The sequence below is a fragment of the Macaca fascicularis genome, chromosome 19, assembly GCF_037993035.2.
Source record: "Macaca fascicularis isolate 582-1 chromosome 19, T2T-MFA8v1.1".
Lineage (NCBI taxonomy): Eukaryota > Metazoa > Chordata > Mammalia > Primates > Cercopithecidae > Macaca > Macaca fascicularis.
The window spans coordinates 60,919,940-60,947,757 of NC_088393.1; the positions used below are offsets into that span (position 1 = coordinate 60,919,940).

The window sequence follows — 27,818 nt, forward strand, 5'->3', positions numbered from 1 at the left end:
CTTTACTAATTTTTTTACTTTTTGCAGAGGTGGATTCTCACTATGTTGCCCAGGCAGGTCTTGAACTTCTAGCCTCAAGTGATCCTCTTGCCTCGACCTCCCCAAGTGTTGGGATTACAGGTGTGAGCCTGGCTCATCATGGAGTTCAAGACCAGTTTGGGCAACATAGCAAGACTCCCATCTCTACAGAAAATTTTTAAAAATTATCTGGGCATGGTGGCACACACCTATAGTCCCAGCTACTCAGGAAGATTGCTTGAACCCAGGAGTTCGAGGCTGCAGTGAGCTATGATCCTGACACTGCACTCCAGTCTGGGCAACAGAGTGAGAACCTGTCTCTCTTTCAAAAAAAAAAAAAAAAAAAAGCCTACTCTTGGGAGGGGTGTTGTTAAGGAAAAGTTGTTCCAAATTACACTGACAAATAATGGTTCAGAGGGTTGGGCATGGTGGCTCATGCCTGCAATCCCTGCACTTTGGGAGGCCGAGGTGAGCGGATATGAGGTCAGAAGTTCGAGACCAGCCTGGCCAACATGGCCAAACCGCGTCTCTACTAACAATACAAAAATTAGCCGGGCGTGGTGGTCCACGCCTGTAATCCTAGCTACTCAGGAGGCTGGCTGAGAGGCAGGAGAATTGCTTGAACCAGGGAAGCAGAGGCTGCAGTGAGCTGAGATTGTGCCACTGAACTCCAGCTTGGTTGACAGAACGAGACTCTGTCTCAAATAAATAAATAAATAATAACAAATAAATAAGGCTGTGTGCGGTGGCTCGAGCCTGTAATCCCAGCACTCTGGGAGGTTGAGGCGGGCGGATCACATGAGGTCAAGAGATCGAGACCATCCTGGTCAACATGGTGAAACCCTGTCTCTATTAAAAATACAAAACTTAGCTGGGCGAGGTGGCACATGTCTGTAGTCCCAGCTATTCGGGAGGCTGAGGCAGGAGAATTGCTTGAAACCAAGAGGCAGAGGTTGCAGTGAGCCAAGATCATGCCACTGCACTCCAGCCTGGTGACAGAGTGAGACTGCATCCCATGAATGAACAAATTAATGAATAAATAAATAGTGAATTAGTAATCAAAAACCTCAAAAAAGAAAAGTTTGTAGCTGTACACGGTGGCTCACACCTGCAATCCCAGCACTTTGGGAGACCGAGGCAGGCAGATCCCTTGAGCTCACAAGTTTGAGACCAGCGTGGTCTACATGGTGAAACCCTGTCTCTACAAAAAATACAAAAATTAGCCAAGTGTGGTGGTGCGCATCTGTAGTCCCAGCTACTCGGGAAGCTGGGGTGGGAGGATCACTTGAGCCCAGGAAGTTAAGGCTGCAGTGAGCCAGGATTGCACCACTGCACTCTACTGGGCAAGAGACCAAGAGTCTGTCTCCAAAAAAAAGAAAAAAAAGACCGTTTAAAAAGTTCTGGAGTTTGTGTAGGTTTTGGAGAAACTCCTGCTGAGCCATACCCTCTGCACTAGAGAAGGAAATGTTACACTAAAACACACAAATCAATAGACATTCCCTGATACAACAGTTCCACATATCACAAATTTAAAACTATGAGTACTAAGGTGTCATCAACAAAACTGCTGATTAAATAAAAAGCCAAGTTCATTTATAATACATGGAAATGTACTAGACAAAATTAGCAGTGCTGGAGCGACCTCAGCAAGGTGGTTGACTACAGAAGCCTAGTAAAAATCATAAAAAATAACAAAGTAATTTTACTAAAGTTGAAAATAAACCTTAGAATATAAACAAACATTTCAGTGTTTGGCATTATCACTGTCAATACTGAAACTAAACCTTAGAAGGAGTTCATTGCAGTTCCTGTAAAGTGGTCACAAGTTAAAATTCCTAACAACGTTATCAGGGTGAATATATAATTTCTACTTTATCTACCAAAACAAAACAAAATTCACATTGTGTATGTTAATTTTTAAAAGGAAGGTCATAAACAATAATTATTCTTTTCAAATTATGACACTGAACACTCTAAGGATAAAAAAAATTTTATCCTTATCCCCCACATTTAAAACATTTTAGGGTATTTTCCATATTCTTTTTTTTTTTTTTTTTTTTTTGGAGACGGAGTCTCGCTGTGTCACCCAGGCTGGAGTGCAGTGGCCGGATCTCAGCTCACTGTAAGCTCCGCCTCCCGGGTTCACACCATTCTCCTGCCTCAGCCTCCCGAGTAGCTGGGACTACAGGCGCCCGCCACCTCGCCCGGCTAGTTTTTTGTATTTTTTAGTAGAGATGGAGTTTCATCATGTTAGCCAGGATGGTCTCGATCTCCTGACCTTGTGATCCGCCCGTCTCGGCCTCCCAAAGTGCTGGGATTACATCCATATTCTTACTATATTTGTACTTTCCCTTCATGTAAATCAAGGTGTACTCCTTGGGTCTTATCTGACACACAAGAGGCATGTGAAAAAATAATCATATGGTGCAAGTCACCAAGAGTGATACAGCTGGCCAGGGACGGTGGCTCACGCCTATAATCCCAGCACTTCAAGAGGCTAAGGCAGGCAGATAACCTGAAGTAAGGAGTTTGAGACCAGCCTGGCCAACATGGTAAACCGTTGTCTCTACTAAAAATACACAAATTAGCCAGACATGGTGGCGTGTGCCTGTAATCCCAGCTACTCAGGAGGCTGAGGCAGGAGAATCGCTTGAACCCGGGAGGCGGAGCTTGCAGTGAGCTATTGTGCCACTGTACTCCTGCCTGGGCGACAGAGCAAGACTCCGTCTCAAAAAATAAAAATAAAAAAAAAGAGTGATACAGCTTTCATGGTGTAAAATAACTTTCTTGGGATTTTCATTATATTCACATAAGTATCCTGAGGCAGGGCATATGGAGAACAACTCAAGTGCACTCTATGTGTATGTTCCCAACATTCTATTTAATTCCAAGAAAAAAAAATGGTTCTATCTTTCAGCCTTAAGAGTCTAATGGTGTGTTGTTATCGTCTGTTACAAAGTATAACCTACTAAGGTGTGATAAAACTATGTTGGTAGAAAGAACATGATGCATTCATAGTTATGCAAAAATTAGATTTTATTAATTAGCACATGAGATCTATGATACATTCTGAATAAAACGGTAGCAAAATGTAATAACAGCAGTAAATGTGAATCCTAATTAGTAACATAGTATTGTGGTTTATCTTTGAGGTTGTGGTTTCTACCGTGGTTTCAATCTTGGCTGTACAACAGCGATGGCCGTTCCATGCAGAAGGTAGCCACCATTTTCCCCTGAATTATTTCCACCATGGAATCAGTCACTTATAACCCATTACGCTCCTCCCACAAATCAAAATGTCTAAGGTCTTGGTTGGCTCTTATTTTTTTTGAGACGCAGTCTCTCTCAGTCACTTAGGCTGGAGTGCAGTGGTGTAATCTCGGCTCACTGCCACCTCCGCCTCCCGGGTTCAAGACAGTCTCCTGCCTCAGTCTCCCAAGTAGCTGGGATTATAGGCATGTGCCACCACTCCTGGCTAATTTTTGTATTTTTAGTAGAGACGGGGTTTCACCATCTTGGCCAGGCTGGTCTTGAACTCCTGACCCCATGATCCACCCGCCTCAGCCACCCAAGTGCTGAGATTACAGGTGTGAGCCACCACGCCCGGTCGTGGTCTGCTCTGTTTCATGGTCAGTTTGTAGGTCACCTCTTTCCTGTAACCCAAAGTGCCCTCTGTCAGGAGAACACCCTGAACACAATAAGGATGATGATCAATATCATCGTTTTGCATTATTCTCTGCCTGCCCACATGCTTGGTAATTTGGGGCAGAGTCCTTATTCTTCAAAGAATTTGAATAGAAATGATCCTCATCTAATGCAGTGAGCCCTTCCATCTTACTGATTCTTTCCCAGACATCGCCATGAAAGGCAGGTAAGGAGGCATATCAACAGATTTCAAGGTTTAGGTTGAAAGTCATAAATCCTAAAATATAAAGTAGTAGCCTTGCAAGACACCTAAAATAAATAAATAAAATATTTTAAAATCTGGAGATAACCAGTGACTTCAAACATCCTGTAACCTTTAATACATATCATGTTGTGTATGAGTTTTAACACATTTGAACTTGCAGTTGTTCTACAATGTATATGAAAAGTTTATCAGCACTAGATTGAATTATTCCTCACATAAATCCTTGGATGTTTTACAGTTTTGATCCTTGGTTAATAGCTTCAACATGCACAAAATATAAAAAGATGTATATACATTTTGATATCTAGTGAGTTGTGAGACCTAAATGAAGCCTCTGCCACATACTTAGGTTTATATGATTTCTCTTTAGCATGGACTCTGACATCAATGAATGCTTGAACTCGTGATGAAGGGTTTGCCATACTTGTAAGGATTCTCTCCAGAATGAAATTCTCTGATGCTGTGTAAGAGTTAATTGTGACTGAAAACCTTGCCACATTTATTATATTTGTATGGTTTCTCTCTGGTATAAATTCTTTGATGACTCACAAGATTTAAACTTTGACTGAAGACCTTGCCATACCAATTTCTTTTATAAGGTTTCTCCTTAGTATGGATAATTTGATGTCTAAAGAGGTTTGGGCGCACACTAAAGGACTTCCCACAATCACTACATTTGTAAGGTTTCTTTCCAGTATGGATTATCTGATGTCTAGTGAGGTTTGGGCGCACACTAAAGGATCTGCCACATTCATTACATTTGTAAGGTTTTTCTCCAGTATGGATGACCTGATGGGTAGTTAGGCTTGAATGCACACTGAAGGCTTTGCCACACTCATTACATTTGTAAGGTTTCTCTCCAGTATGGATGACCTGATGGGTAGTTAAGTTCGAATGCACACTAAAGGCTTTGCCACACTCATTACACTTGTAAGGTTTCTCTCCAGTATGAACTCTCTGATGACTCACAAGGTGTGAATTATAACTGAAAACCTTACCACATTCATTGCATTTGTAAGGTTTCTCTCCAGTATGAATTCTCCAATGCCTTGCAAGGCTTGAAGTTTGACTGAAGACTTTACCACATTCATTACACTTGTATGGTTTCTCCCCAGTGTGAATTCTCTGATGAGTTGCAAGGCTTGAAGTCTGACTGAACACCTTGCCACATTCATTGCATTTGTAAGGTTTCTCGCCACTATGAATTACCTGATGGTTGCTAAGTGTTGACCTCACACTAAAGGCTTTGCCACACACATTACACTTGTAAGGTTTCTCTCCAATGTGAATTTTCTGATGTAGTGCAAGGCATGAATTGCGACTGAAGACCTTGTCACATTCATAACATTTGTAAGGTTTCTCTCCAGTATGAACTCTCTGATGCAGTGCAAGGCATGAGTTGCGACTGAAACCTTTGTCACATTCATTACATTTGTATGGTTTCTCTCCAGTGTGAACTCTCCGATGACGCGCAAGGTTTGATTTTTGACTAAAGACCTTGCCACATAGATCACATTTATATCGTTTCTCTCCAGAATGACTTACCTGATGTACAGTCATGTGGGAGCCATGATTCAAGGCTTTGTCACACTCATTGTATCTGTAAGGTTTTTCCCTAATGCATGATTTCTGTTCTTGTGTGAGTAACGAAGAACAGACGAAATCAGTCCCATATTTATTAGAAATATGGGTTTTGACGGTAGAAGAAATTATTTGGGGTGCTGAGACTGAGGAACCATGGTTGACAGACTTCTCAACATGGTTACATTCATAAATTTTCCCTTCAGCCTGAAATTGCTGCAGTTCAGGGGGATGTGGTAGAAAGCTTAATCCAAGCTGATTTTTAATAGACTTGTTTTCTATACCACTTCTATCATGTTGGTCTCTTCTACAAGTAAGATTTTCTTTTGGGGCCATAGTCGCTTTGTTGTAATTTCTTTCATTATCTCTCCACTGAGAGTCAAAGTCATGTATTTTTTTCTTCATTTCCCTGAAGCAAAACTCTTCGATGTCATGTTTTTCATGTTGTTCCAATGTCACTGTGTGGAATACTTCTTCTCTGTTACTTTCCCGTTGCGGTGCTAATTCCTTGATCATACAGTTACGAGAGAGATCTATAAGAAATAAAAAACCATAGGTTTCCAATTAGAGACAGTATATAAATATTTTATACTGAATAACAGAATTACACAAAAAGCAATATTTATACACAACAGAGTTATAAAACTTCCCAATCAAGATCTTTAATTTTTAGGAACAAAAAGGAATCACATTCTTTAGTAAAAAAAAGGTGATTATATGTAATTCAAATGAATTCTAGGGAAGGACAGTTTCAAACATCCTATGACCAAAACACATTGTTCAAACCTATGTTAGCCTTGAAAGGAGTATTTTTTCACCTTGACAACAAAGTACACACCGATTGGCAGAAAAGACATGGCTGTCTCATTATTGAAAGGAAATAAATATTACATTTTACCTAGCTACAGCATATTTACTGTGCCCATATACATGAAAAAAGTACTACACAATATATCATAATGGTAACTAAGCCGCAACAAACTTATGGAATAAGGTACATAAATGATAATTCTGAATTGCAAAACAGTAATAGCACTGACAAAATGAGAAAAAAATTAATAAAACATTGTTAAAAATAGCTAATTTTTCTGAATACCTGTTATGAAACTATCTGTACCCACCCAGACCAGGCATTTTTGACATTAATGAGTGATGCATGTCAGTTATATTGCATGATACTAAAAACCCATCATCTGTAAATCATAACAATTAATTAATAAAACACTGTAGTAACCCATGATAAAACCAGCAAACCAAAAACTAGTAACTACCTTGTACAAAGTTATAGCCTGTAAATGATTCTCACCTAAGAAAAAAACAAGGACTATTTCAGAACCAGCACACAACCTGTGAACCAGAATATATGTTAAGATCTCTGACATTTGATGCATGAGGTCAGGTAAATATATAGCATTATAAAGAAGTGAAGAACAAAGTCAGAAATCACAATTATGACTTCACACCTGCACTTATACAACAAACAGCCAGTCAATAAAGCAATTCCCTACATATGCATTGTCCTTTCGTGACCTAGTTCATCGACCACAAAACACACATAACTTGGCAAATTTATTAACTGAAATCAGAGAACACAATGTTTAGAATGGACTGAAAAATAAAAACAAACAAAATAGAATGCAGTCTCTACGGTCTGAATATATTGGCCAAAATTCATATGCTAAGGTCCTATTCCCTAGTGTAATGTTGTTGCAGATGGGGCATTTGGGATATAATTAGGTCATGAGGTTGGACTACTCAAAAATAGGATTAATGTCCTTACAGGACGAGATGTAAGAGCTCGTTTTATCTTGCCCTTTCCATCATGTGGGACAGTCAGAAGATGGCTGGGGTAAACCAGGCAGCGGGCCTGCACCAGGAACTGATTCACCTGGCTCCTTAATTTTGACTTCCCAGCCTCCAGGTCTGGGAGATACAAATTTCTGTGGTTTAGTTCTCCTAGCTTATGATATTTCTTTTTTTTTTTTTGAGACAGAATTTCGCTCTTGTCACCCAGGCTGGAGTGCAATGGGACAATCTTGGCTAACTGAAACCTCCGCCACCTGGGTTCAAGTGATTGTCCTGCCTCAGTCTCCCAAGTAGCTGGGATTACAGGCGCCTACCACCATGCCTGGCTGATTTTTGTATTTTTAGTAGAGATGGGGTTTCACCATGTTGGCCAGGCTGGTCTCGAACTCCTGACCTCAGGTGATCTGCCCACTTCAGCCTTCCAAAGTGCTGGGATTTCAGGTGTGAGCCACCGTGCCTGGCCCGCCTGTGATATTTCTTATGGCACGATGAGTTATATAAGACAGAAAAAGGACAATCTCATCACAATCATCAGAGAAGGTTGATCAATCTTAGTAAACAAAGAAACTTTGGGACTTTACTGTAAGACATGCAATATTCCAAGTAATCACACACCACCACCTTGTTTTAAAAACTTTCAGGTAAATTGTTATTATTTTTCAAATAAAGACATTAGGCTCACAGTATTCATGTATCTAATCTCAATTTTTACAGAAAATAAGAGAAAAACAGGACTAAATCCTGGGCCACGAGGCTCAGACTTTTTTTTTTTCCTTTTTGAGACAGAGTCTCACTCTGTCGCCCAGGCTGGAGTGCAGTGGCATGATCTCGGCTCACTGCCACCACTGCCTCCCAGGTTCAACCAATTCTCCTGCCTCAGCCTCCCGAGGAGCTGGGATTACAGGCACCTGCCACCATGCCTGGCTAATTTTTTTTTTATTTTTAGTAGAGAAGGAGTTTAACCATGTTGGTCAGGCTGATTTCAAACTCCTGACCTCAAGTGATCCGACCACCTCGGACTCCCAAAGTGCTGGGATTACAGGCGTGAGCCACTGTGCCAGGCCACCAGACATGTTTTTAAGCACATGTCCACCCAGGCAGTACGGAAAACCTGGGTGGACATGTGCAGTGTTGAAAACTATCAGTCACGGCCGGGCGCGGTGGCTCAAGCCTGTAATCCCAGCACTTTGGGAGGCCGAGACGGGCGGATCATGAGGTCAGGAGATGGAGACCACCCTGGCTAACACAGTGAAACCCCGTCTCTACTAAAAATACAAAAACTTAGCCGGGCGAGGTGGCAGGCGCCTGTAGTCCCAGCTACTCGGGAGGCTGAGGCAGGAGAATGGCGTGAACCCGGGAGGCGGAGCTTGCAGTGAGCTGAGATCCGGCCACTGCACTCCAGCCTGGGTGACAGAGCGAGACTCCGTCTCAAAAAAAAAAAAAAAAAAAAAAAAGAAAACTATCAGTCACAGCAAGAATGCACCCAGGCAAGGAGCACATGAAGAAAAGGAGATACAAGAGCTGGACTGCGTTGGTAATAGTGTTATTCAGTCAGCTCTTGTGGAAGGCAGCTATGCTCACCACTACACCACCAACACATCTAGTCAGTCAGCTCTCATGGATGATGGTATGTGAGTCATCACTTCCTGCACACACTGATTTAGGCAGATCCTGACTTACAAAGCGGCTGAGCGGCATCTAGTCTTGCATACTGTAAGTAGTGTGGAGGGTGAAGAAGTCCTGTGGAAATCGGGTGTTCAGGAATACAAAATCAATATGCTAAAAAGCAACAGTATATTCCATGCAGATCAAGATATCATGTGAGGATAGGAGAGAGAAAGGGCAAGAGCACAGGGGAGGGAGGAATGGGAATATAGGAGGAAAATTGGTACATGCATGTCTGCGGGATATAATTCCACTAGGACAGTTACAATTCTGACCTTGGGGCCGGGCGTGGTGGCTCACGCATGTAATCCCAGCACTTTGGGAGGCCGAGGTGGGTGGATCACCTGAGGTCGGGAGTTCAAGACCAGACTGACCAACATGGAGAAACTCTGTCTCTACTAAAAATACAAAATCAGCCAGGTGTGATGGTGCACGCCTACAATCCCAGCTACTCAGAAGGCTGAGGCAGGAGCATCACTTGAACCTGGGAGGCGGAGGTTGCGGTGAGCTGAGATTGTGCCATTGTACTCCAGCCTGGGTGACAAGAGCGAAACTCCATCTCCAAAAAAAAAAAAAGTATCTCAAAAAATACAGAATTTATGACTAAATGAAAAAGGTGTTCATTTATACCACATGTAAATGTACAAGATGAAAGTAATAGTGGCTTAAACAAATGACACTGGACTTTAAAAACCAAGGCATTACAGCGGTGTGAAGCAAAAAAAAAAAACAAATGAGAAGAAACCAAGGCACCATTCAGCTTCACAAGCTCCCTCCACAAGATGTGATGTGTCAACGCTGTATTTATTGTAGGTTTGAACCTACAACAAATTGAACCCAGGCTGAACAAAGGTTTGGTGATGAGAATGAACAATGGAGCACACAGGATGGAAAATGAACAAATACGGCGTGAACAATAGTTTAGTCAAGAGCCTCACACATATGATGCTGTGAACTTGGACAATGTCATCGCTAGGAGAACATCCCACACCGACTGCTGGCTTAGGGGAGATGATCATTAGTTTATGTGTCCAGCACTGTCACAGTGCCCTTCAGATACACTTTTTTTTTTTTTTTTTGAGACGGAGTCTGGCTCTGTTGCCCAGGCTGGAGTGCAGTGGCCGGATCTCAGCTCACTGCAAGCCCCACCTCCCGGGTTCACGCCATTCTCCTGCCTCAGCCTCCCGAGTAGCTGGGAGTACAGGCGCCCGCCACCTCGCCCGGCTAATTTTTTTTTTGTATTTTTAGTAGAGACGGGGTTTCACCGTGTTAGCCAGGATGGTCTCGATCTCCTGAACTCGTGATTCGCCCGTCTCGGCCTCCCAAAGTGCTGGGATTACAGGCTTGAGCCACCGCGCCCGGCCAGATACACTTTTGTGAGGCTCCTCAAAACTCGAAGGACAGCTGGAAACACTTGTCAATCAGGCTCGCCTGATATTTTGTATCCTGGGCCATGCTGACAATTCTCAGTGCTTTAAGGGGCATCTCTACATGTAGCAGGAGGCTATTCAATTATATTAGTCAAAGAGTTTTCCCTCACAAATTTCCTGTTATCACATAAACACCCTCCATAAGAGACTCCAGGAGAAGGTATGCATAACCTATAGGTTGGTTATCACAGCAGGAATACAAATGACAGACCCTAGGGGTGTGTATATCAAAAGCCGGGTTTTGTTTTGTTTTTGAAATGGAGTCTCGTTCTGTTACCCAGGCTGTAGTGCAGTGGTGCCGTCTCAGCTAACTGCAACCTCTGCCTCGTGGGGTCATGTGATTCTCCTGCCTTGGCCTCCTGAGTAGCTGGGCTTACAGGCGCATGCCACCACGCCCGGCTAATTTTTGTATTTTTCTTTTTTTTTTTTTTTTTTTGAGACGGAGTCTCGCTGTGTCGCCCAGGCTGGAGTGCAGTGGCCGGATCTCAGCTCACTGCAAGCTCTGCCTCCCGGGTTTTTACGCCATTCTCCGGCCTCAGCCTCCTGAGTAGCTGGGACCACAGGCGCCCGCCACCTCGCCCGGCTAGTTTTTTGTATTTTTTAGTAGAGACGGGGGTTTCACCGTGTTAGCCAGGATGGTCTCGAACTCCTGACCTCGTGATCCGCCCGTCTCGGCCTCCCAAAGTGCTGGGATTACAGGCTTGAGCCACCGCGCCCGGCCTAATTTTTGTATTTTTAGTAGAGATGGAGTTTCACCATGTTGGCCAGGTTGGTCTTGAACTCCTGATCTCAGGTGATCCACCTGCCTTGGCTTCCCAGAGTGCTGGGATTACAAGGCATGAGCCACCATGCCCAGCTATGCCTGGCTAATTTTTGTATTTTAGTAGAGATGGGGTTTCACCATGTTGGTCAGTCTGATCTTGAACTCCTGACCTCAGGTGATCCACCCACCTCGGCCTCCCAGAGAGCTAGAATTACAGGCGTGAGCCACCGCACCTGACCCAAAGTCGGTTTTCAGAGGAAAAATCATGCAAACTTAAGAGAAAACAAAATCAGGAAGAGCCAAGGTTTTTCTACATTCATATAGTAGTGAGACCAATGGAAAAGAGAGAAAAATACAACATATGAAGCTGGATTTTGAAAGATCTTGAGATAGGATTGTCTGCTCTGCCTATAGATAGATCCTAAGCTAAGAGCCTGAAAGACTAAGATATACTCCCTGTGTAGGACGGGGGATCCCAGTGAAGACCTGTCAACTGTTCTTACAGTTCTGCTGAGTAACAGTCTCAGAAGATCCAACCCCCTCCCCTGGTCCACACACCCATGAACTGTGGCAAAAGCAGAAGAGAAGAAATGGCTGAGGGATCACAACAGGCACAAAGGGCTTGAGACAGCTCCTTGCAGCTTGCAGGGCCTCCGATGCAAAGGAGGAGCAGCCAGTGTTTCCCATCTCCTGCGCAGGTCTTCCAAACACCGGAAATGAGGTGGAGCATAGATAGCTCCAGGCATCAGGACTGTGGAGGCCTCAGCTCTGATCTATACGGAAAGCGAACTGAGCATCAGGTGGGCATCAAGAACAGGAGAGACTGGCAGGGCGCAGCAGCTCAAGCCTGTAATCTCAACACTCCGGGAGGCCGAGGCGGGCGGATCACCTGAGGTTGGGAGTTTGAGACCAGCCTGACCAACATGGTGAAACCCCGTCTCTACTAAAAATACAAAATCAGCCAGATGTGGTGGTGCACGCCTATAATCCCAGCTACCCGGGAGGCTGAGGCAGGAGAATCATTTGAATCCGGGAGGCGGTGGTTGCGGTGAGCTGAGATTGTGCCATCACACTCCAGCGTGGGCAACAAGAGCGAAACTCCGTCTCAAAAAAAAAGAAGAACAGGAGAGACCAAGGGAGAAGCAGACCCTTGTGATATGGCCCCTCCTGGACCCCTCAGAGTAAAGGAGCCAGAGAGTTCACGGAAGTCAGAGGGCAATGTTGTCCATCATAATAAGCACTTCCACTTGTCTCTGTTTGAGCTGCAGCTCCCCTGGACAGCGAAAGGATCATCCATGACACGTCTCAAGGGCAGAGGCAGAAGTAGGGGAAGTTTAAAATTTCCTCTAAGAGCTCACAGGATATAAACATTTGTTTTCCTATAGAACTCTCCCACTGGCTGAGAGTTTCCAAACATAATTTAATGGTGTGGCTTCTTCTCCCCCCATCTGAGGTCTTACCTATTTTCACACCTTTGATCCATTCCCACCCTTTTGGTTTTCTTGCTATTTGCACTTGGCTTTCCATGGTCCAGGGCTCTTTCCTGTGCTCCCACATGAGATAATATTCTGGTCAAGAAGAGAATTTCCTGCTTATGAAATGAATGGAACATGATGTGCTGTGGCTTTTCAACAATCTCAGCCCTTTGCTTGGATAAGAAGAGAGAATATCACAGATGGATCTAGGAAAATATTTCACAAATTCTTTCACTGAATGCCTACTCTGAATGCTTAGGGAAGACTGTAATATGCAAATATCTAGCTCCCCTCCAAGAACTACTGAATCAAAGTACAGGGGTAGAAAACAAGAAGTGAGTATTTCAGAAGTCTACTATAAGCTTTCATGGATACTTCAGCTCTGGAACCACCACTGTTGTATCAGGAAGGGATCAGAACACCTGGAAAAAGGGGATGGTTGAACTCCAGAGTCCACATTATGGAGCTTTTCATTTCAGAGTCAACAAGGCCTCAAACTCAGTCAGGCAATGCAGGGGCTCCCAAGAGGCACACAAGGGAAAATAGCAAGATACCAAGGGCAGATTTTGACTTCTGGAAGAAAATAATCCTCACCCAGGGAGACCAGGTTCCTGTAGTTCTCCAACATCACGTCCCTGTATAAAGTCCTCTGTGTAGAATTCAGGCATTTCCACTCCTCTTGAGAGAATTCGATGGCCACGTCCCTGAATGTCAACTGTCCCTAAAATAATAAACACATTTCACCAAGGGGTTATGAAGGGAGTTACCATCTTCACACAAAATAAGAATAAAAGAGAATTTTAAGTATAGATTTAATTGAAGTGTGTGTTCTGATAAACCTACACTAAGGTATTTTTGAGTATACATCTCTCCCTAATTGTGCTTTTTTTTTCTCTCCCTTTCTTTTTTTTTTTGTTTGAGACAAGGTCTCGCTCTGCTGCCCAGGCTGAAGTGCAGTGGCATGATCATGGCTCACTGCAGACTCAATCTCCCAGGTTCAAGTGACCCTCTGACCTTAGCTTTCCAAGTAGCTGGACTATAGGCATGTGTGTACAAAGTACATTTGAAAACTTCCATGATGAACTAGGGATCAAGCAGAAGAAAAAAATTCAGAACTTGAAGACAGGTCTTTTGAAATAAACAAGTCAGACAAAAATAAAGACAAAAATAAAAAAGAATGAACACAGCCTATGCGACATATGGGGCAGGCACCATAAGGTGACCAAATATTTGAATTTTTGGTGTCCCAGAAGGTGGAGAGAAAATGAAAAGGATAGAAACCTATCTAACAAAATAATAACCAAAAACTTTCTAAGTGTAGTAAAAAGCTTAGATACCTACATACAGGAAGTTCATAGATTCTCAAAGAGAGACAATCCAAAAATGTCTTCTCCTTGGCACATTATAGTCAAACTGTCAAAAGAAAAAGAAAGAGAATTCTAAAAAAAAAAGCAAGAGAAAAGCATCTGGTCACTTACACAGGGTGCTCCATAAAACAGGAAATTTCTCAATAGAAACCTTACAGGCCAACAGAGAATGGTATGATATATTCAATGTGCTGAAAGAAAACCAAAAACAAAAACAAAAACCCTGCCAGCCAAGGATACTATACTCAGCAAAATTATCCTTCATAAAAAGGAGAAATAGTCTTTCCCAGAGAAGCAAAGGCTTAGGGAATGCTTCACCAGTAGACTGGCCCTACAAGAAAGGCTTAAGGGATCCCTACATCTAGAAGCAAAAGGACAATATTGGCCATCATGAAAACACACAATACTATAAAACCCACGGTCAGAGCTAACATGCAAGTAAGGAAAGGAGTCAAATGTAAATGTTACCACTATAGAAAACCACCAAACCACAATGAAAAACAGTTAGACAAAGAAAGGAGCAAAGAACATACAAAACAACCAGAAATCAATGAACAAAGTGACAGTAACAAGCCCTTGCATGTCAATAATGAACTTAACGTAAATGGTTTAAACTTTCCACATAAAAGATATAGATTGGCTAAACTGATACAAGCATATAACCCAACTACGTGCTACCTTTAAGAAACTCATCTCAGCCAGGTGTGGTGGCTCACGCCTGTAATCCCAGCACTTTGGGAGGCCGAGGCGGGTGGATAACAAGGTCAGGAGTTCGACACCAGCCTGGCCAAGAGGGTGAAACCCTGTCTCTACAAAAAATAAAAAATCAGCCGGGCATGCTGGCACGTGCCTGTAGTCCCAGCTACTTGGGAGGCTGAGGCAGGAGAATTCCTTGAACCTGGGAGGTGGAGGTTGCAGTGAGCCGAGATCACGCCACTGCACTCTAGCCTGGGTGACAGAGTGAGACTCCATCTCAAAAAAAAAAAAAAAAAAAGATTCTATCTCAAAAAAAAAAAAAAGAAACTCAAAGAAACTCATCTCAACTGTAAAGACACAAATAGACTCAAAGTGAAAATATGAAAAAAGGTATTATATGCAAATGAAACCAAAAGCAAGCAGGAGTACCTCTACTTAACAAAATGAACTTTAAGTTAAAAACAGTAAAAGAGATGAAAAAGGTCATTATATACTAATAAAGAGATCAATACGAGGAATATAACAATTGTAAACATATATGCACCCAACACTGGAGCATCCAGACATATAAGGCAAATATTATTAAAGGGAGAGATACACTCCAAAACTAATAATTGGGATTTTAGCATTAGACAGCTGATTTAGACAGAAAATTAATAAAGAAACACTGAATTTAAACTGCATTTTAGACTAGCCATACTTAAGAGATATTTACAGAACATTTCATCCAACAAGTACAGAATATACATTCTTTGCATCAGCACATAGAACATTCTCCAAGACAGACTATATATCAGAACACAAAACAAGTCTCAACACATTTTAAAAATATCAAAATCTTAATAAGTATCTTCTTAGAACAACAATGGAATAAAATTAGAAATCAATACCATGAGAAACTTTGAAAACTGTACAAATACATGGAAATTGGACGGCCTAAATGACCATTGGGTCTAGGAAGAAATTAAGGGGGAAATTTAAAAAAAAATCTTGAAACAAGTAAAAACGAAAACACAATATGTCAAAACCTATGGAATACAGCAAAAGCAATGCTAAGAGGGAAGTTTATAGTAATAAACACCTACTTGAAAAAAGTAGAAAAATTTCGAATAGGCCAGGCACAGTGGCTCTCTCCTGTAAACCCAGCACTTTGGGAGGCCAAGGTGGGTGGATCACCTGAGGTCAGGAGTTCAAGAACACCCTGGCCAAGATGGTAAAACCCCGTCTCTACTAAAAACACAAAAATTAGGCTGGGTGCAGTGGCTCATGCCTGTAATCCCAGCACTTTAGGAGGTCAAGGCTGGCGGATCACGAGGTCAGAAGATCGAGACCATCCTGGCTAACATTATGAAACCCCATCTCTACTAAAAAATAGAAAAAATTAGCTGGGCGTGGTGGCAGGCGCCTGTAGTCCCAGATACTCGGGAGGTTGAGGCAGGAGAATGGCGTGAACCTGGGAGGTGGAGCTTGCAGTGAGCCGAGATCACGCCACTGCATTCCAGCCTGGGCAACAGAGCGAGACTCCATTTCAAAAAAAAAAAAAAAGAAACACCTAGATGGCAAACCCACAGCTAAAATCACGCTGAATGGAAAAAAGCTGAATGCTTTTCCTCTAAGAACTGGAATAACTCAAAGATGCCCACTGTTACCACTTCTATTTCACACAGTTCTGGAAGTTGTAGTCACAGCAATCAGGCAAGAAAAAGAGATAAAGGACATCGAATTGAAAAAGAACAAGTCAAACTGTCCTATTTTACAGATGATATTAATCTAAAAAAACCTCAAGGGCCCACCAAAAAACACTTAGTTCTGATAAATTCAGTGAGGTTGTAAGTTACAAAATCAATATACAAATACCAGTAATGTTTCTATACACCAAAAATAACTACCTGAAAAAGGAATCATGAGGGCAAAATCAAAGGAATCACAAAGGCAAAATCAATTTATAAGAGTTACAAAGAATTAAAATACCTAGGAATGGCAGGCTGGGCATGATGGCTCACACCTATAATCCCAGCACTTTGGGAGGCAGAGGCGGGTGCATCACCTGAGGTCAGGAGTTTGAGACCAGCCTGGCCAACACGGTGAAACCCTGTCTCCACTAAAAATACAAAAGATAAGCCCAGCGTGGGGGCAGGCGCCTGTCCCCCAGCTACTTGGGAGGCTGAGGCATGAGAATCTCTTGAACCCAGGAGGCGGAGGTTGCAGTGAGCCAAGACCAACCTGTGCAACAGAGCAAGACTCAGTCTCAAAATATATATATATTAATTCTTTCAATTTGTGAGCATGAAATGTCTTTCCATTTGTTTGTGTCCTCTTGAATTTTTTTCACCAGTACTTTGTAGGGTTCTTTTTTTTTTTTTTTTTGAGACACAGTCTCTCTCAGTCACCTAGGCTGGAGTGCAGTGGTGTAATCTCAGCTCACTGCAACCTCTACCTCCCGGGTTCAAGGGATTCTACTGCCTCAGCCTCCCAAGCAGCTGGGATTACAGGTATACACCACACCTGACTAATTTTGTATTTTTTTTAGTAGAAATGGGGTTTCTCCATGTTGGTCAGGCTGGTCTTCAACTCCTGACCTCAGGGATCCACATGCCTCGGCCTTCCAAAGTGCTGGGATCATAGGTGTGAGCCACCGTGCCCAGCTGTAGGGTTCCTTTGGTAGACATCTTTTACCTCCTTGGTTAAATCCATTCCTAGGTTTTTCTTCTTTTTTTTTTTTTTTTTGAGACAGGGTCTTGCTCTGTCACCTAGGCTGGAGTGCAATGGTGTCATCTCGGCTCACTGCAACCTCCACCTCCCGGTTTCAAGCAATTCTCCTGCCTCAGCCTCCTGAGTAGCTGGGATTACAGGTGCCTGCCACCACACCTGGATAAGTTTTTGTATTTTTAATAGAGACGGGGTTTCACCATGTTGGCCAGGCTGGTCTCGAACTCCTGACCTTGTGATCTGCCCGCCTTGGCCTCCCAAAGTGAGAATTAATATTGTTAAAATGACCATAGTGCCCAAAGAATTTACAGATTCAATGCAATCTCTATTGAAATACCAATGCCATTTTATTAAAAACAGAAAAATGAATCCTAAAATTTGTATGGTATCAAAAAAGAGCCCAAAGAATCAAAGCAATCCTGAGTAAAGCTGAAGGCATCACTCTACCTGACTTCAAAATGTATTACAAGGCTATAGTAAACAAAAGAGCATGGTATTGGTATAAAAACAGCCACACAGACAAATGAAACAAAATTGTGAACCCAGAAATAAATACATGTACTTACAGCCAAATGATTTTTGACAAAGGCACCAAATACATACACTGGGGAAATGACATCCTCTTTAATAAATGGCGCTGGGAAAATTGGATATCCACGTGTAGAAGAATGAAATTGGATCCCTATATGGCACCATATACAAAAATCAACACAGATGCATTAACAACTTAAAAATAAGACCCCAAAAATATAAAACTACTATAAGAAAACAGGACAAACACTTCAGGACACTGGTCTAGACAAAGGTTTTATGGCTAAGACCTCAAAAGCATCAATGGCAAAAACAAAGATAGATAAATGGCACTATATTAAATTTAAAAGCTTTGCATAGAGTGAAGAGGCAACCTGTTGAACAGGAGGAAATATTTGTAAACTATTCATCTGACAAAGGACTAATATTCAGACCGTACAAGGAACTCAAACAGTTCAAAAGTAACAAAGAAATAATCCCATTAAAACTTGGGCAAAGGACAGAAGAGACCTTTCTCCAAAGAGGACATACAAATGGCCAACAGATGTATATAAAAAATGCTCAACATCAGTAATCATCAAAGAATGAGAAAAGCACAGTATCATCTTATCCCGGCTATTACTAAAAAAGACTATTAAAAGACTATTACTAAAAAGACTATTACTGGCTATTACTAAAAAAGACAAAAAAAATAACAGATGCTGGTGAGGAATATGGAGAATGGGTAACTCTTATTCACTGCTGGTGGGAATGTAAATTAGTATAGCCATTACAGGCCAGGCGTGGTGGCTCACATCTGTAATCTCAGCACTTTGGGAGGTCAAGGCAGGCAGATACCTGAAGTGAGGAGTTCGAGACCAGCCTACTCAATATGACAAAACTCACCACCCCCTGTCTCTACTAAAAATACAAAAATTAGCTGGGTGTGGTGGCGGGCACCTGTAATCCCAGCTACTCAGGAGACTGAGGCAGGGAGAACTGCTTGAACCTGTGAGGCAGACAATGCAGCGAGCTGTGATCGTGCCACTGCACTCCAGCCTGGGCAACAGAATGAGACTCTGTCTCAAGAAAATTAAAATAAATAAATAAATTAGTATAGCCATTATGAACAGTATGAAGACTTCTCAAAAACTAAAACTAGAACTACCACATAATCCAGCAATCCCATTACTGGGTATTTATCAAGGAAGAAGAAATCAGTATATCAAAGGGATACTGTACTCCCATGTTTACTGCAGCACTATTCACAATAGCAAAGATATGACATCAACCTAACTATCTATCAACAGGTGAATGGATAACGAAATGTGGTATACTCAGCCATAAAAAAGAATGTAGCAACATGAATGGAACTGCTGGTCATTATATTAAGTGACATACATCAGGAACAGAAAGGCAAATCTCACATGTTGACACTCACTGGTAGGAGCTAAAAAAAGTTGATTGCATGGAGGTAGAAAGTAGAATGGTAGTTATCAGAGACTGTGAAGGGTGTGTGGGTGGGTGCGGGCAGGGAGGACAAAGAGAAGTTGGTTAATGAGTACAACTATAGTTAGAAGGAATAAGTTCTAATGTTCGACAGCATTGTAAGGTGACTACAGTTATCAACAATGTATCGTATATTTTCAAAACAGCTAGAAGAGAGGACTTGAAATATTCTCAACACTTAAAAATGATAAATAATTGGCCGGGCGCGGTGGCTCACGCCTGTAATCCCAGCACTTTGGGAGGCCGAGACGGGCGGATCACGAGGTCAGGAGATCGAGACCATCCTGGCTAACACGGTGAAACCCCGTCTCTACTAAAAAATACAAAAAACTAGCCGGGCGAGGTGGCGGGCGCCTATAGTCCCAGCTACTCGGGAGGCTGAGGCAGGAGAATGGCGTGAACCCGGGAGGCGGAGCTTGCAATGAGCTGAGATCCGGCCACCGCACTCCAGCCTGGGTGACAGTGCGAGACTCCGTCTCAAAAAAAAAAAAAAAAAAAAAAAAAAAAAGATAAATAATCAAGGTAATAGACACCTCAAATACCATTACTTGATCATTACACATTCTATGACACATGCAACAAAATATCACATCTGCCCCTTAAATATGAACCAATATGATGTATCGACTTGAAAAAGGAGCAAGCTATCCTTGTTCCTTAATATGAAAACATGTAAATATTCACAACTTGCAGGATAAAATACCCCAACAAAACATTTACTGAAAATTTTCTTCTAAAATCTCACAATGATTAAACACATTTCAACAGGGCTTGAACTGTCTCTTCACACAGAACTGACAATAGTGGCTCATCATTGAGACGTGTGCAAGGGTGTAAGGCTTGATAGGAAAAGGGATGCTCTGTATCTAAGCACCTAAATGTGTCTCTACTGAGAGTTTCACCATAAAACAAATATATACATCGTGTGATGTTTAAAATAAAAGCAGCATAACACTTAATAATAATAGATATCATAAGAATATGGCTATATCCTCTTCAATGAAAAAGGAGTTCTGCTCTGATATCTGAGCAAAACTGTTATCATTTTTGCCTAAAATATCTGATGCCTAAGAGACCCTGCAGGAATAGCACCATCTCCGTGGTATGCAAATGCTGAGAATGGTTTAAAAACTTGGCCGGGCGTGGTGGCTCACGCCTCTAATCCCAGCACTTTGGGAGGCCGAGGTGGATGGATCATGAGGTCAGGAGTTGGAGACCAGTCTGACCTACATGGTGAAACCCCGTCTCTACTAAAAATACAAAAATTAGCTGGGCGTGGTAGCGTGCACCTGTAATCCCAGCTAGCCAGGAGGCTGAGGCAGGAGAATCGCTTGAACTCGGGAAGCAGAGGTTGCAGTAAGCTGAGATCGCGCCACTGCACTCCAGCCTGGGTGACAGCAAGACTCAAAAAAAAAAAAAAAAAAGTCCTACTCCTACAGCTGGCCAGGCACAGTGGCTCACGCCTATAATCCCAGCACTTTGGGAGGCTGAGGCAGGTGGACCATACGGTCAGGAGTTCAAGACCAGTCTGGTGGCCAACATAGTGAAACTCCATCTCAACAAAAATTAGCCGGGCACAGTGGTGGGCGCCTGTAGTCTCAGCTACTTGGGAGGCTGAGGCAGAGGAATCACTTGAACCCGGGAGGTGGAGGTTGCAGTGAGCCAAGATCATGCCACTGCACTCCAGCCTGGGCGACAGAGTGAGACTCTGTCTCAAAAACAAACAAAAAAAAGTCCGACAGTTACACTTTTTGTTGTTGTTGTTAGACAGAGTCTCGCCCTATCACCCACACTGGAGTGCAGTGCAGTGGTGCGATCTCCACTCACTGTAACCTCTGCCTCCCAGGTTCAAGTAATTCTCCTATCTCAGCCTCCTGAGTAGTGGGGATTACAGGCGTGTGCCACCACGCCTGGCTGATTTTTGTATTTTTAGTAAAGACGGGGTTTCACCATGTTTGCTGGTCTCAAACTCCTGACCCACAGTGATCCGCTCACCTCGGCCTCCAAAGTGCTGGGATTACAGGCCTGGGCCACTGTGTTCAGCCTTACAGTTACACTTCTACATTGACTTTATGTTTCAAAGTCATTAAAGGAAAAAACGCCCTCTGGTACTGATGTCTGCATCTCAACTTTACATTCCATTCCAAGTCATTAACAGTCTGGAGTCAGAGAATCAGGCACAAAATATATCCCCTTATTGGCTGCCTTTTCCAGGATTTACCAGGTATTTGTCTACATTAATATGTGACTTTAGGCCAGGCATGGTGGCTCACGCCTGTCATCCCAGCACTTCGGGAGGCCAACGCAGGTGGATCACCTGAGGTCGGGAGTTCGAGACCAGCCTGACCAACATAGAGAAACCCCATCTCTATTAAAAATACAAAATTAGCCAGGCATGGTGGCGCATGCCTGTAATCCCAGCTACTTGGGAGGCTGAGGCAGGAGAATCGCTTGAACTCAGGAGGCAGAGGTTCCGGTGAGCCGAGATTGCACCATTGCACTCCAGCCTGGGCAACAAGAGCGAAACTCTGTCTCAAAAACAAACAAACAACAACAACAAAAAGAAACATGACTTCCATGGGCAGCTTCTCTGCTTCTCTATTCCTGGGCCACAGAGAGCTGACAGAGCATCCAGATGTGGCCCCTGAACAATCCCTGCTGCCCGACAGCACTGACACCACGGGACCCTCACCCCGTCTCCATCCATGTCTGGGTGTGAGCCCTTCCCAGGACCACGCCCACTGGACTCTTCCCAAGGTCATGTCACTGGGTCAGAGTGAGACGGAATCTCAGTAGAGATGAGAGGGACTGAGGAAAGGCATGGGCGAATGTGAGCAAACGCGTCAGGCAGGACACTTCAGAGTCAGAGAAGATTTGCAGCTCCAATGCATTGTCTCCTGCCTTTCTGAAAGGAAGAAGACAGAATGATCCACACAGAATCTTTCTTTACCTGAGTAAAAGCCATTCCGGACTCCTTTGCTCTCTTCTTCCGGGTTTCTTCCTCATGTGCCAAGAGTCTTTAGAGGTCAATGCTGAATAACAACAACAACAAAAAGTGCTCTTTATTGCTCAAAAACAACACACCCCCTCTTGTGTGACAGGCACACACATACACAGGGAGGAGCTCGCCCTGTGCAAAGATGGTCCTCTGCTGCCCACTGCACCAGGGTGGCCCCAGGGACAAGAAACTCCTACAGGAAAACCCATACATGAGTCTTCTGACCCCTTTCTTCAGAACCCTCTCCCCTCCTGGAGAAGCTCGCACACACGCTGCAGCAGTGGGGAGTAGACCCAGCCCTGATGAACCGCCATGCAGAGCCCAGCCCCTTTTCCCTCTCTGTGGCTCCCAGGCCGAGCTCAGCCCTCAGAAATAGAGGGCGCAGAGCCTTGGTGCTCAGGGCTGGATATAGTTGAGAATCATGCTGGGCACTGTATCATCTAGGGCAGGTCCCAACCTATGTGAATGGGAATCTCTGTGACACGGGTGCGGGCACAAGAAGTATATCTGCAAAGTACCTCAGCACTTCCACGTGAAGCCAGGGGTGAGCTCTACTCAAACAGGGTCAGCCCAGCATAGCCCCCACCTTCTGACTCTGTTCTCCCCTTGGGACCTTGGGTTCATCAGGATCCAGACAGTGGAAGCAGAAAGAATCGAGAGAAGCATGCAGAACAGGTAATATGGACCAGAGGAGGGAGTGAGGGTGCGGCTGGAGTGTTAAATGGGAGGTGGGTCACAGAAGTCCCCACTGAGAGGGTGATATCAGAACAGAAACCTGGGGAAGGAGGGTGTTTGCACCTGCAGCTGAGGGGTCAGCGAGTTCCAGCAGAGGGACAGCCCCCATGAAGGCCCTGAGGCAGGAGCAACCTCAGCCCAGGAACAGGAAAGATACCTGCGTGGCTGGAGCAGAGGAAGAGAGGAGGATACAGGTAGGAGATGAGGCCAGAGAGGTCCTGGGAGGGCAGATAAGACAGGGCAGATGCCTTCAAACGTTTTTCTCCCATATCTCAAAAGAATTTTGGAAATTATATATTTCCTCACCCATTTTAATTAAACATATAATATTTTCTTTATAAATTAACACAGTTACAATGTAATATCTTATATATTTGAAGTCCCAGGAAATACGTGGTCGCCCTCATCTGAGATGTGCAGGACTGCAGGGGAAGGCATCTAGGGAGTCAGGAAGTCACTTTTGGACACCTGAAAGTGGAGATACCTGTTAGATGTCCTAGCAGAAAGTTGAGGAGAAGGCCAGGCGCAGTGGCTCACACCTGTAATCCCAGCACTTTGGGAGGCCGAGGCAGGTGGATCACCTGAGGTCAGGAGTTCGAGACCAGCCTGACCAACATGGTGAAACCCCATCTCTACTAAAAATACAAAAAGAAATTAGCCAGGCATGGTGGTGGGCACTGGTAATCCATCCCAGCTACTCGGGAGGCTGAGGCAGGAGAATCGTTTGAACCCGGGAGGCAGAGGTTGTGGTGAGCCGAGATTGCGCCACTGCACTACAGCCTAGGCAACAAGAGCGAAACTCCATGTCAAAAAAAAAAAAAAAGAGGTTTATTTGGCTCATGGTTCTGCAGGCTGTACAAGCAGCACAGTGCCAGCATTTGCCTCTGATGAGGGCCTCAGGAAGCTTCCGTTCAGCGTGGAGGGTGAAGGGGCGCCAGCAGGGCAGATGAAATGGTGAGAGAGGAGGCAAGAGACAGAGAGAGGTCAGGCTTTTTGACAACCAGCTCTCAGGGGAACTAAGAGTCAGAACTCACTCCCTAGAGAATGACATCAAGTCACTCGCAAGCGATCTGCTCCCATGACACTCACCAGACCCTACCCCCAAGTTTGGAAATCACATTTCAACATGAGAGTTGGTGGGGCAAAACAAATCATATCCAAACAATTGCACATTCTGAGGCTATGAGTGGGGCTGGCATCTGGTACACAATTGGAGGGTTAGCAGCAGCCAGGAGCAGGAACAGACCATTCCCAGTCACTACTGAGTAGGGATCCCAAGCCCTGAGACAGGTGGGTGGGTAAGTTGGAAAAGATCTCTTCCTTTGCTTCCAGGGGCTCAACAGTGAAGAAAAACCAAGGCCTTCAAATGAGCAAAAAGAAGAAAGAAAAGTTCCAGAGACAAGGTGCAGAATAGAAAAATAGGAGAATGGAAGAGGTGTGGGGCAGGAATTAAATGACACCAGGAAATCTGGGTGTATGTTTTCTCCAGGCTGTGATCAGTTACCCAGGGACAGAAGCAAAGTAACAGAGCTGGATATGAGGATATCTGGGAGAAACACATGATTTCGTACACTTGACTTGCAAATCATGTAGTATCTGAAAGGGTTTGTTCATATCCAATTTTTTTTTTTTTTTTTTTTTTAGACGGAGTCTCGCTCTGTCAACAGGCTGGAGTGTGGTGCTGTGATTTCGGCTCACTGCAACCTCCGCCTCTCGGGTTCAAGCAATTCTCCTGCCTCAGCCTCTTGAGTAGCTGGGAATACAGGCACATGCCACCATGCCCAACTATTTTTTGTATTTTTAGTAGAGACAGGGTTTCACCATGTTGGCCAGGATGGTCTTAATCTCCCGACCTCATGATCCACCCACCTCAGCCTCCCAAAGTGCTGGGATTACAGGCATGAGCCACTGCTCCTGGCCTTTTTTGTTTTTAAACAGGATCTTGCTCTGTCGGCCAGGCTAGAGTGCAGTGATGCAATCCTGGCTCAGTGCAGCCTTGACCTCCTGGGCTAAAGCAATCCTCCCACCTCAGCCTCTGGAGTAGCTGGGACGACAACAGGCACAAGCCACCACATCTGGCTAATTTTTAAATTTTTTATAGAGACAAGGTCTCACTATGTTACCTAGGCTGGTCTCAAACTGGGCTCAAGTGATTGTCCTGTCTCAGCCTCTGAAAGTGCTGGGATTATAGGTGTTAGCAACCATGCCTGCCATATCTCTATCATTTTAAAAATAAAACTGGGGCCGGGCGCAGTGGCTCACGCCTGTAATCCCAGCACTTTGGGAGGCCGAGGCGGGCGGATTATGAGGTCAGGAGTTTGAGGCCAGCCTGACCAACATGGTGAGACCCCATCTCTACTAAAAATACAAATTAGCCGGGCGTGGTGGCGCATGCCTGTAATCCCAGCTACTCGGGAGACTGGGGCAGGAGAATCACTTGAACCTGGGAGGCGGAGGTTGCAGTGAGGTAAGATCATGCCACTGCATTCCAGCCTGGGTGACAGAACAAGCCTCCGTCTCAGAAAGTGCTGGGATTATAGGCATGAACCACCGTGCCCGGCCTCAACACTTTTAATGTTCCTTTAGAGCAAGGTTGTCCAATCCGCAGCCTAGGAAGGCTTTGAATGCAGCCCAACACAAATTCCTAAACTTTCTTAAAACATTTTGAGATTTTTTGCATATTTTTAATTAATTAATTATTTATTTTTAGCTCATCAACTATTGTCAGTGTTAGTGTACTTTATGTGTGGCCCAAGATAATTCTTCTTCCAATGTGGCCCAGGGAAGCCAAAAGATTGGACACCCCTGCTTTGAAGAGACACTATGTAGTGACAGAGTCACTTTCTGTCCAGCTTTACTCTCCCACTCCCCCTTCCCCTCCCCCTGCCCCAATGCCAGGGAAGGGGAAGAGGATGACCTGTGGGATTAATGAGTCAAGTCACTTCCCTCTGCCTTAACAGGGATTGCAAGTGGAAGCTAACTTCTGATGCCGTAATTATAAAATGCACCAGCCTTAATAGGCAGGAGTTTTGCAATTCTCATCTTCATCCGTGTATTTTAAACTTATAAAGACAGAAATCAACAGGTCAAAATGTAGATGACACATCCAGTCAATTCACAACTCACCTGGACCCAGGGTCCTCCTGTTTCCTCATTACGGTGTGTTTCCCTCCCTCATTCCGTACATAGCTCTCATTCTCACCTTCTTTCTCTAGCTCTTTCCTTCCCCTTTATTTTCCCCCTTGGATTCTGCTCATTTTGAGCCCCTCTCCTCTCCTGCTGTTTCTCCCCTTCTTTCCTCTATTTCTTCTCTTCCACCTGTTCTTTCCAGTCTTGCAATTTGTTTCACCTCATATTCCTCTTCCTAATCTTTTCATTGTCCCAATCTCCACATATTTCTGGCTCTTTGTTCCCCATTTCAGCGCCCCCTGTTAAATTCCCTCTTCCCTGTTACAAACCCTTGTCCCCACTCTTTGGCACCCCCAGATCCCAGGCCTCCTCGTGCTGTGGTTCTCTCTCTGCTCTCCTTGTCTTCGGCTGCCCCTTCTTTTTGTCCCAGCACCACACTGCTCTGTCTGCCCTGGCTCCAAATCCCTCCTCCTCTCTCCCACTCTCTATGTGAGGAGCCTCCCCCTTTGCTGCCACCCGCCCTACCTTGCTGTCCTTCATCTCTCTGGATACTGTGCGTTTTCTCGAAATGTGTCTAGTTACTTTTCTCTCCTTGCAACTTTCTGGGCTTCCTCTTTCACTCTTACTGTCTCTTTGAAAATCTCTAACCATCCTCTACTTTGCCATCTGTTTACTGGTTTCCCTCATTCTTTCCTCTGTCTCAGGTTTCCTACTGCTCTCTCTGTCCCTCTCCCGATCCCTTTGGCCCACACATTCACAAGAGGGTTTGGGGTAAGATGCCTGCAACCTGGAGGAGAGCATTTTCCAGGGAGTGGAGGGGGGCAGGCAAGAACACCAGGTGTCACAGGACAGGCCCTGAGCACCTCCCCAACGCGGGCTCAGGGGAGGGCTGGGGAGCAGCAGGGCCCGGCACGAGGAGGAGGGAGGTGGAGGGCGACGGCACCTTCGGACAGGGTGGGGTCTGCAGGATCCCAGGACCAGGCAGAGCACGCGGGCTCTGGGGCGCTGCGCTCCAGGGGCCGACAAGGGCGAGGCTGGGATGCGCCCAGGACGGGAATCCACCTCTTGGGTGAGGACTTTAAAAAGCCCGGGGTTGGAGGAGGGGTCAGGAAAAGGTTTTAAGCGGGAGGAAGCAGCAAAGGGCCGGGGACAGGGAGCAGCCTCAGAGCCAATTCAACCCAAAGGGAAGCGATTCCGGACCTACACCGTGAGGCCTGTATTCACCTGGGGTGGAGGGCGCGGTGCGGGAATTTTAAAGCCCGTAGCGACCCCGGGCATCGGCTGTGGAAATGGGAAACAGGGAGCGCAGGTTTAATCTACACAGAGGGCCACTCACGCTCAGCGCCGTCACCTTCACCCAACACGATCCGTTTCCGGGACTGTAGGAAACTGCGCATGTGCGGAGAGAAGAGCCCAGGCAGCCTGGAGGCGTGGCGTGGTTGGAGTGGGCGGGGCCTGCGCCGTTTTAAGGTTAAGAAGCAGAGTTGTGTGGGCCACTTATGTTGGAAACCAAAATA

At 44.5% G+C, this 27,818-nt stretch overlaps 1 protein-coding gene across 21 annotated transcripts; it reads right to left on the reverse strand.

Annotated features, from left to right (window-relative positions):
* Positions 1–3,036: 3,036 nt before the first annotated feature.
* ZNF415 (zinc finger protein 415) lies at positions 3,037–27,682 on the reverse strand. Of its 21 annotated transcripts, XM_065535914.1 has the most exons (7): positions 27,526–27,682; positions 23,236–23,337; positions 22,390–22,471; positions 17,987–18,102; positions 13,243–13,369; positions 12,634–12,741; positions 3,037–6,042 (listed from the first exon to the last, which is right to left on the reverse strand). In XM_065535914.1, the coding sequence occupies exons 5-7, from the start codon at positions 13,274–13,276 to the stop codon at positions 4,400–4,402; spliced, it is 1,785 nt and encodes a 594-aa protein (XP_065391986.1). In that variant the 5' UTR covers positions 13,277–13,369; positions 17,987–18,102; positions 22,390–22,471; positions 23,236–23,337; positions 27,526–27,682; the 3' UTR covers positions 3,037–4,399. The 21 variants fall into 21 exon arrangements, with proteins under 21 accessions (XP_065391986.1, XP_065391988.1, XP_073880657.1 ...); XM_065535916.1 differs by lacking the exon at positions 23,236–23,337 and having other exon boundaries at positions 27,638–27,682; XM_074024556.1 differs by lacking the exons at positions 12,634–12,741; positions 17,987–18,102 and having other exon boundaries at positions 3,037–3,972; positions 5,474–6,042.
* Positions 27,683–27,818: the final 136 nt, after the last annotated feature.

Excerpts from the sequence above, each read along its gene's own strand:
- ZNF415 (XM_045378543.2), bottom strand. Across the intron at positions 12,742-13,242 it reads CAGGAACCTGGTCTCCCTGG|AATATTATCTCATGTGGGAG; the intron begins GTGAGGATTATT and ends CTTCTTGACCAG. Across the intron at positions 6,043-12,633 it reads GATCAAAGGTGTGAAAATAG|ATCTCTCTCGTAACTGTATG; the intron begins GTAAGACCTCAG and ends TATTTCTTATAG.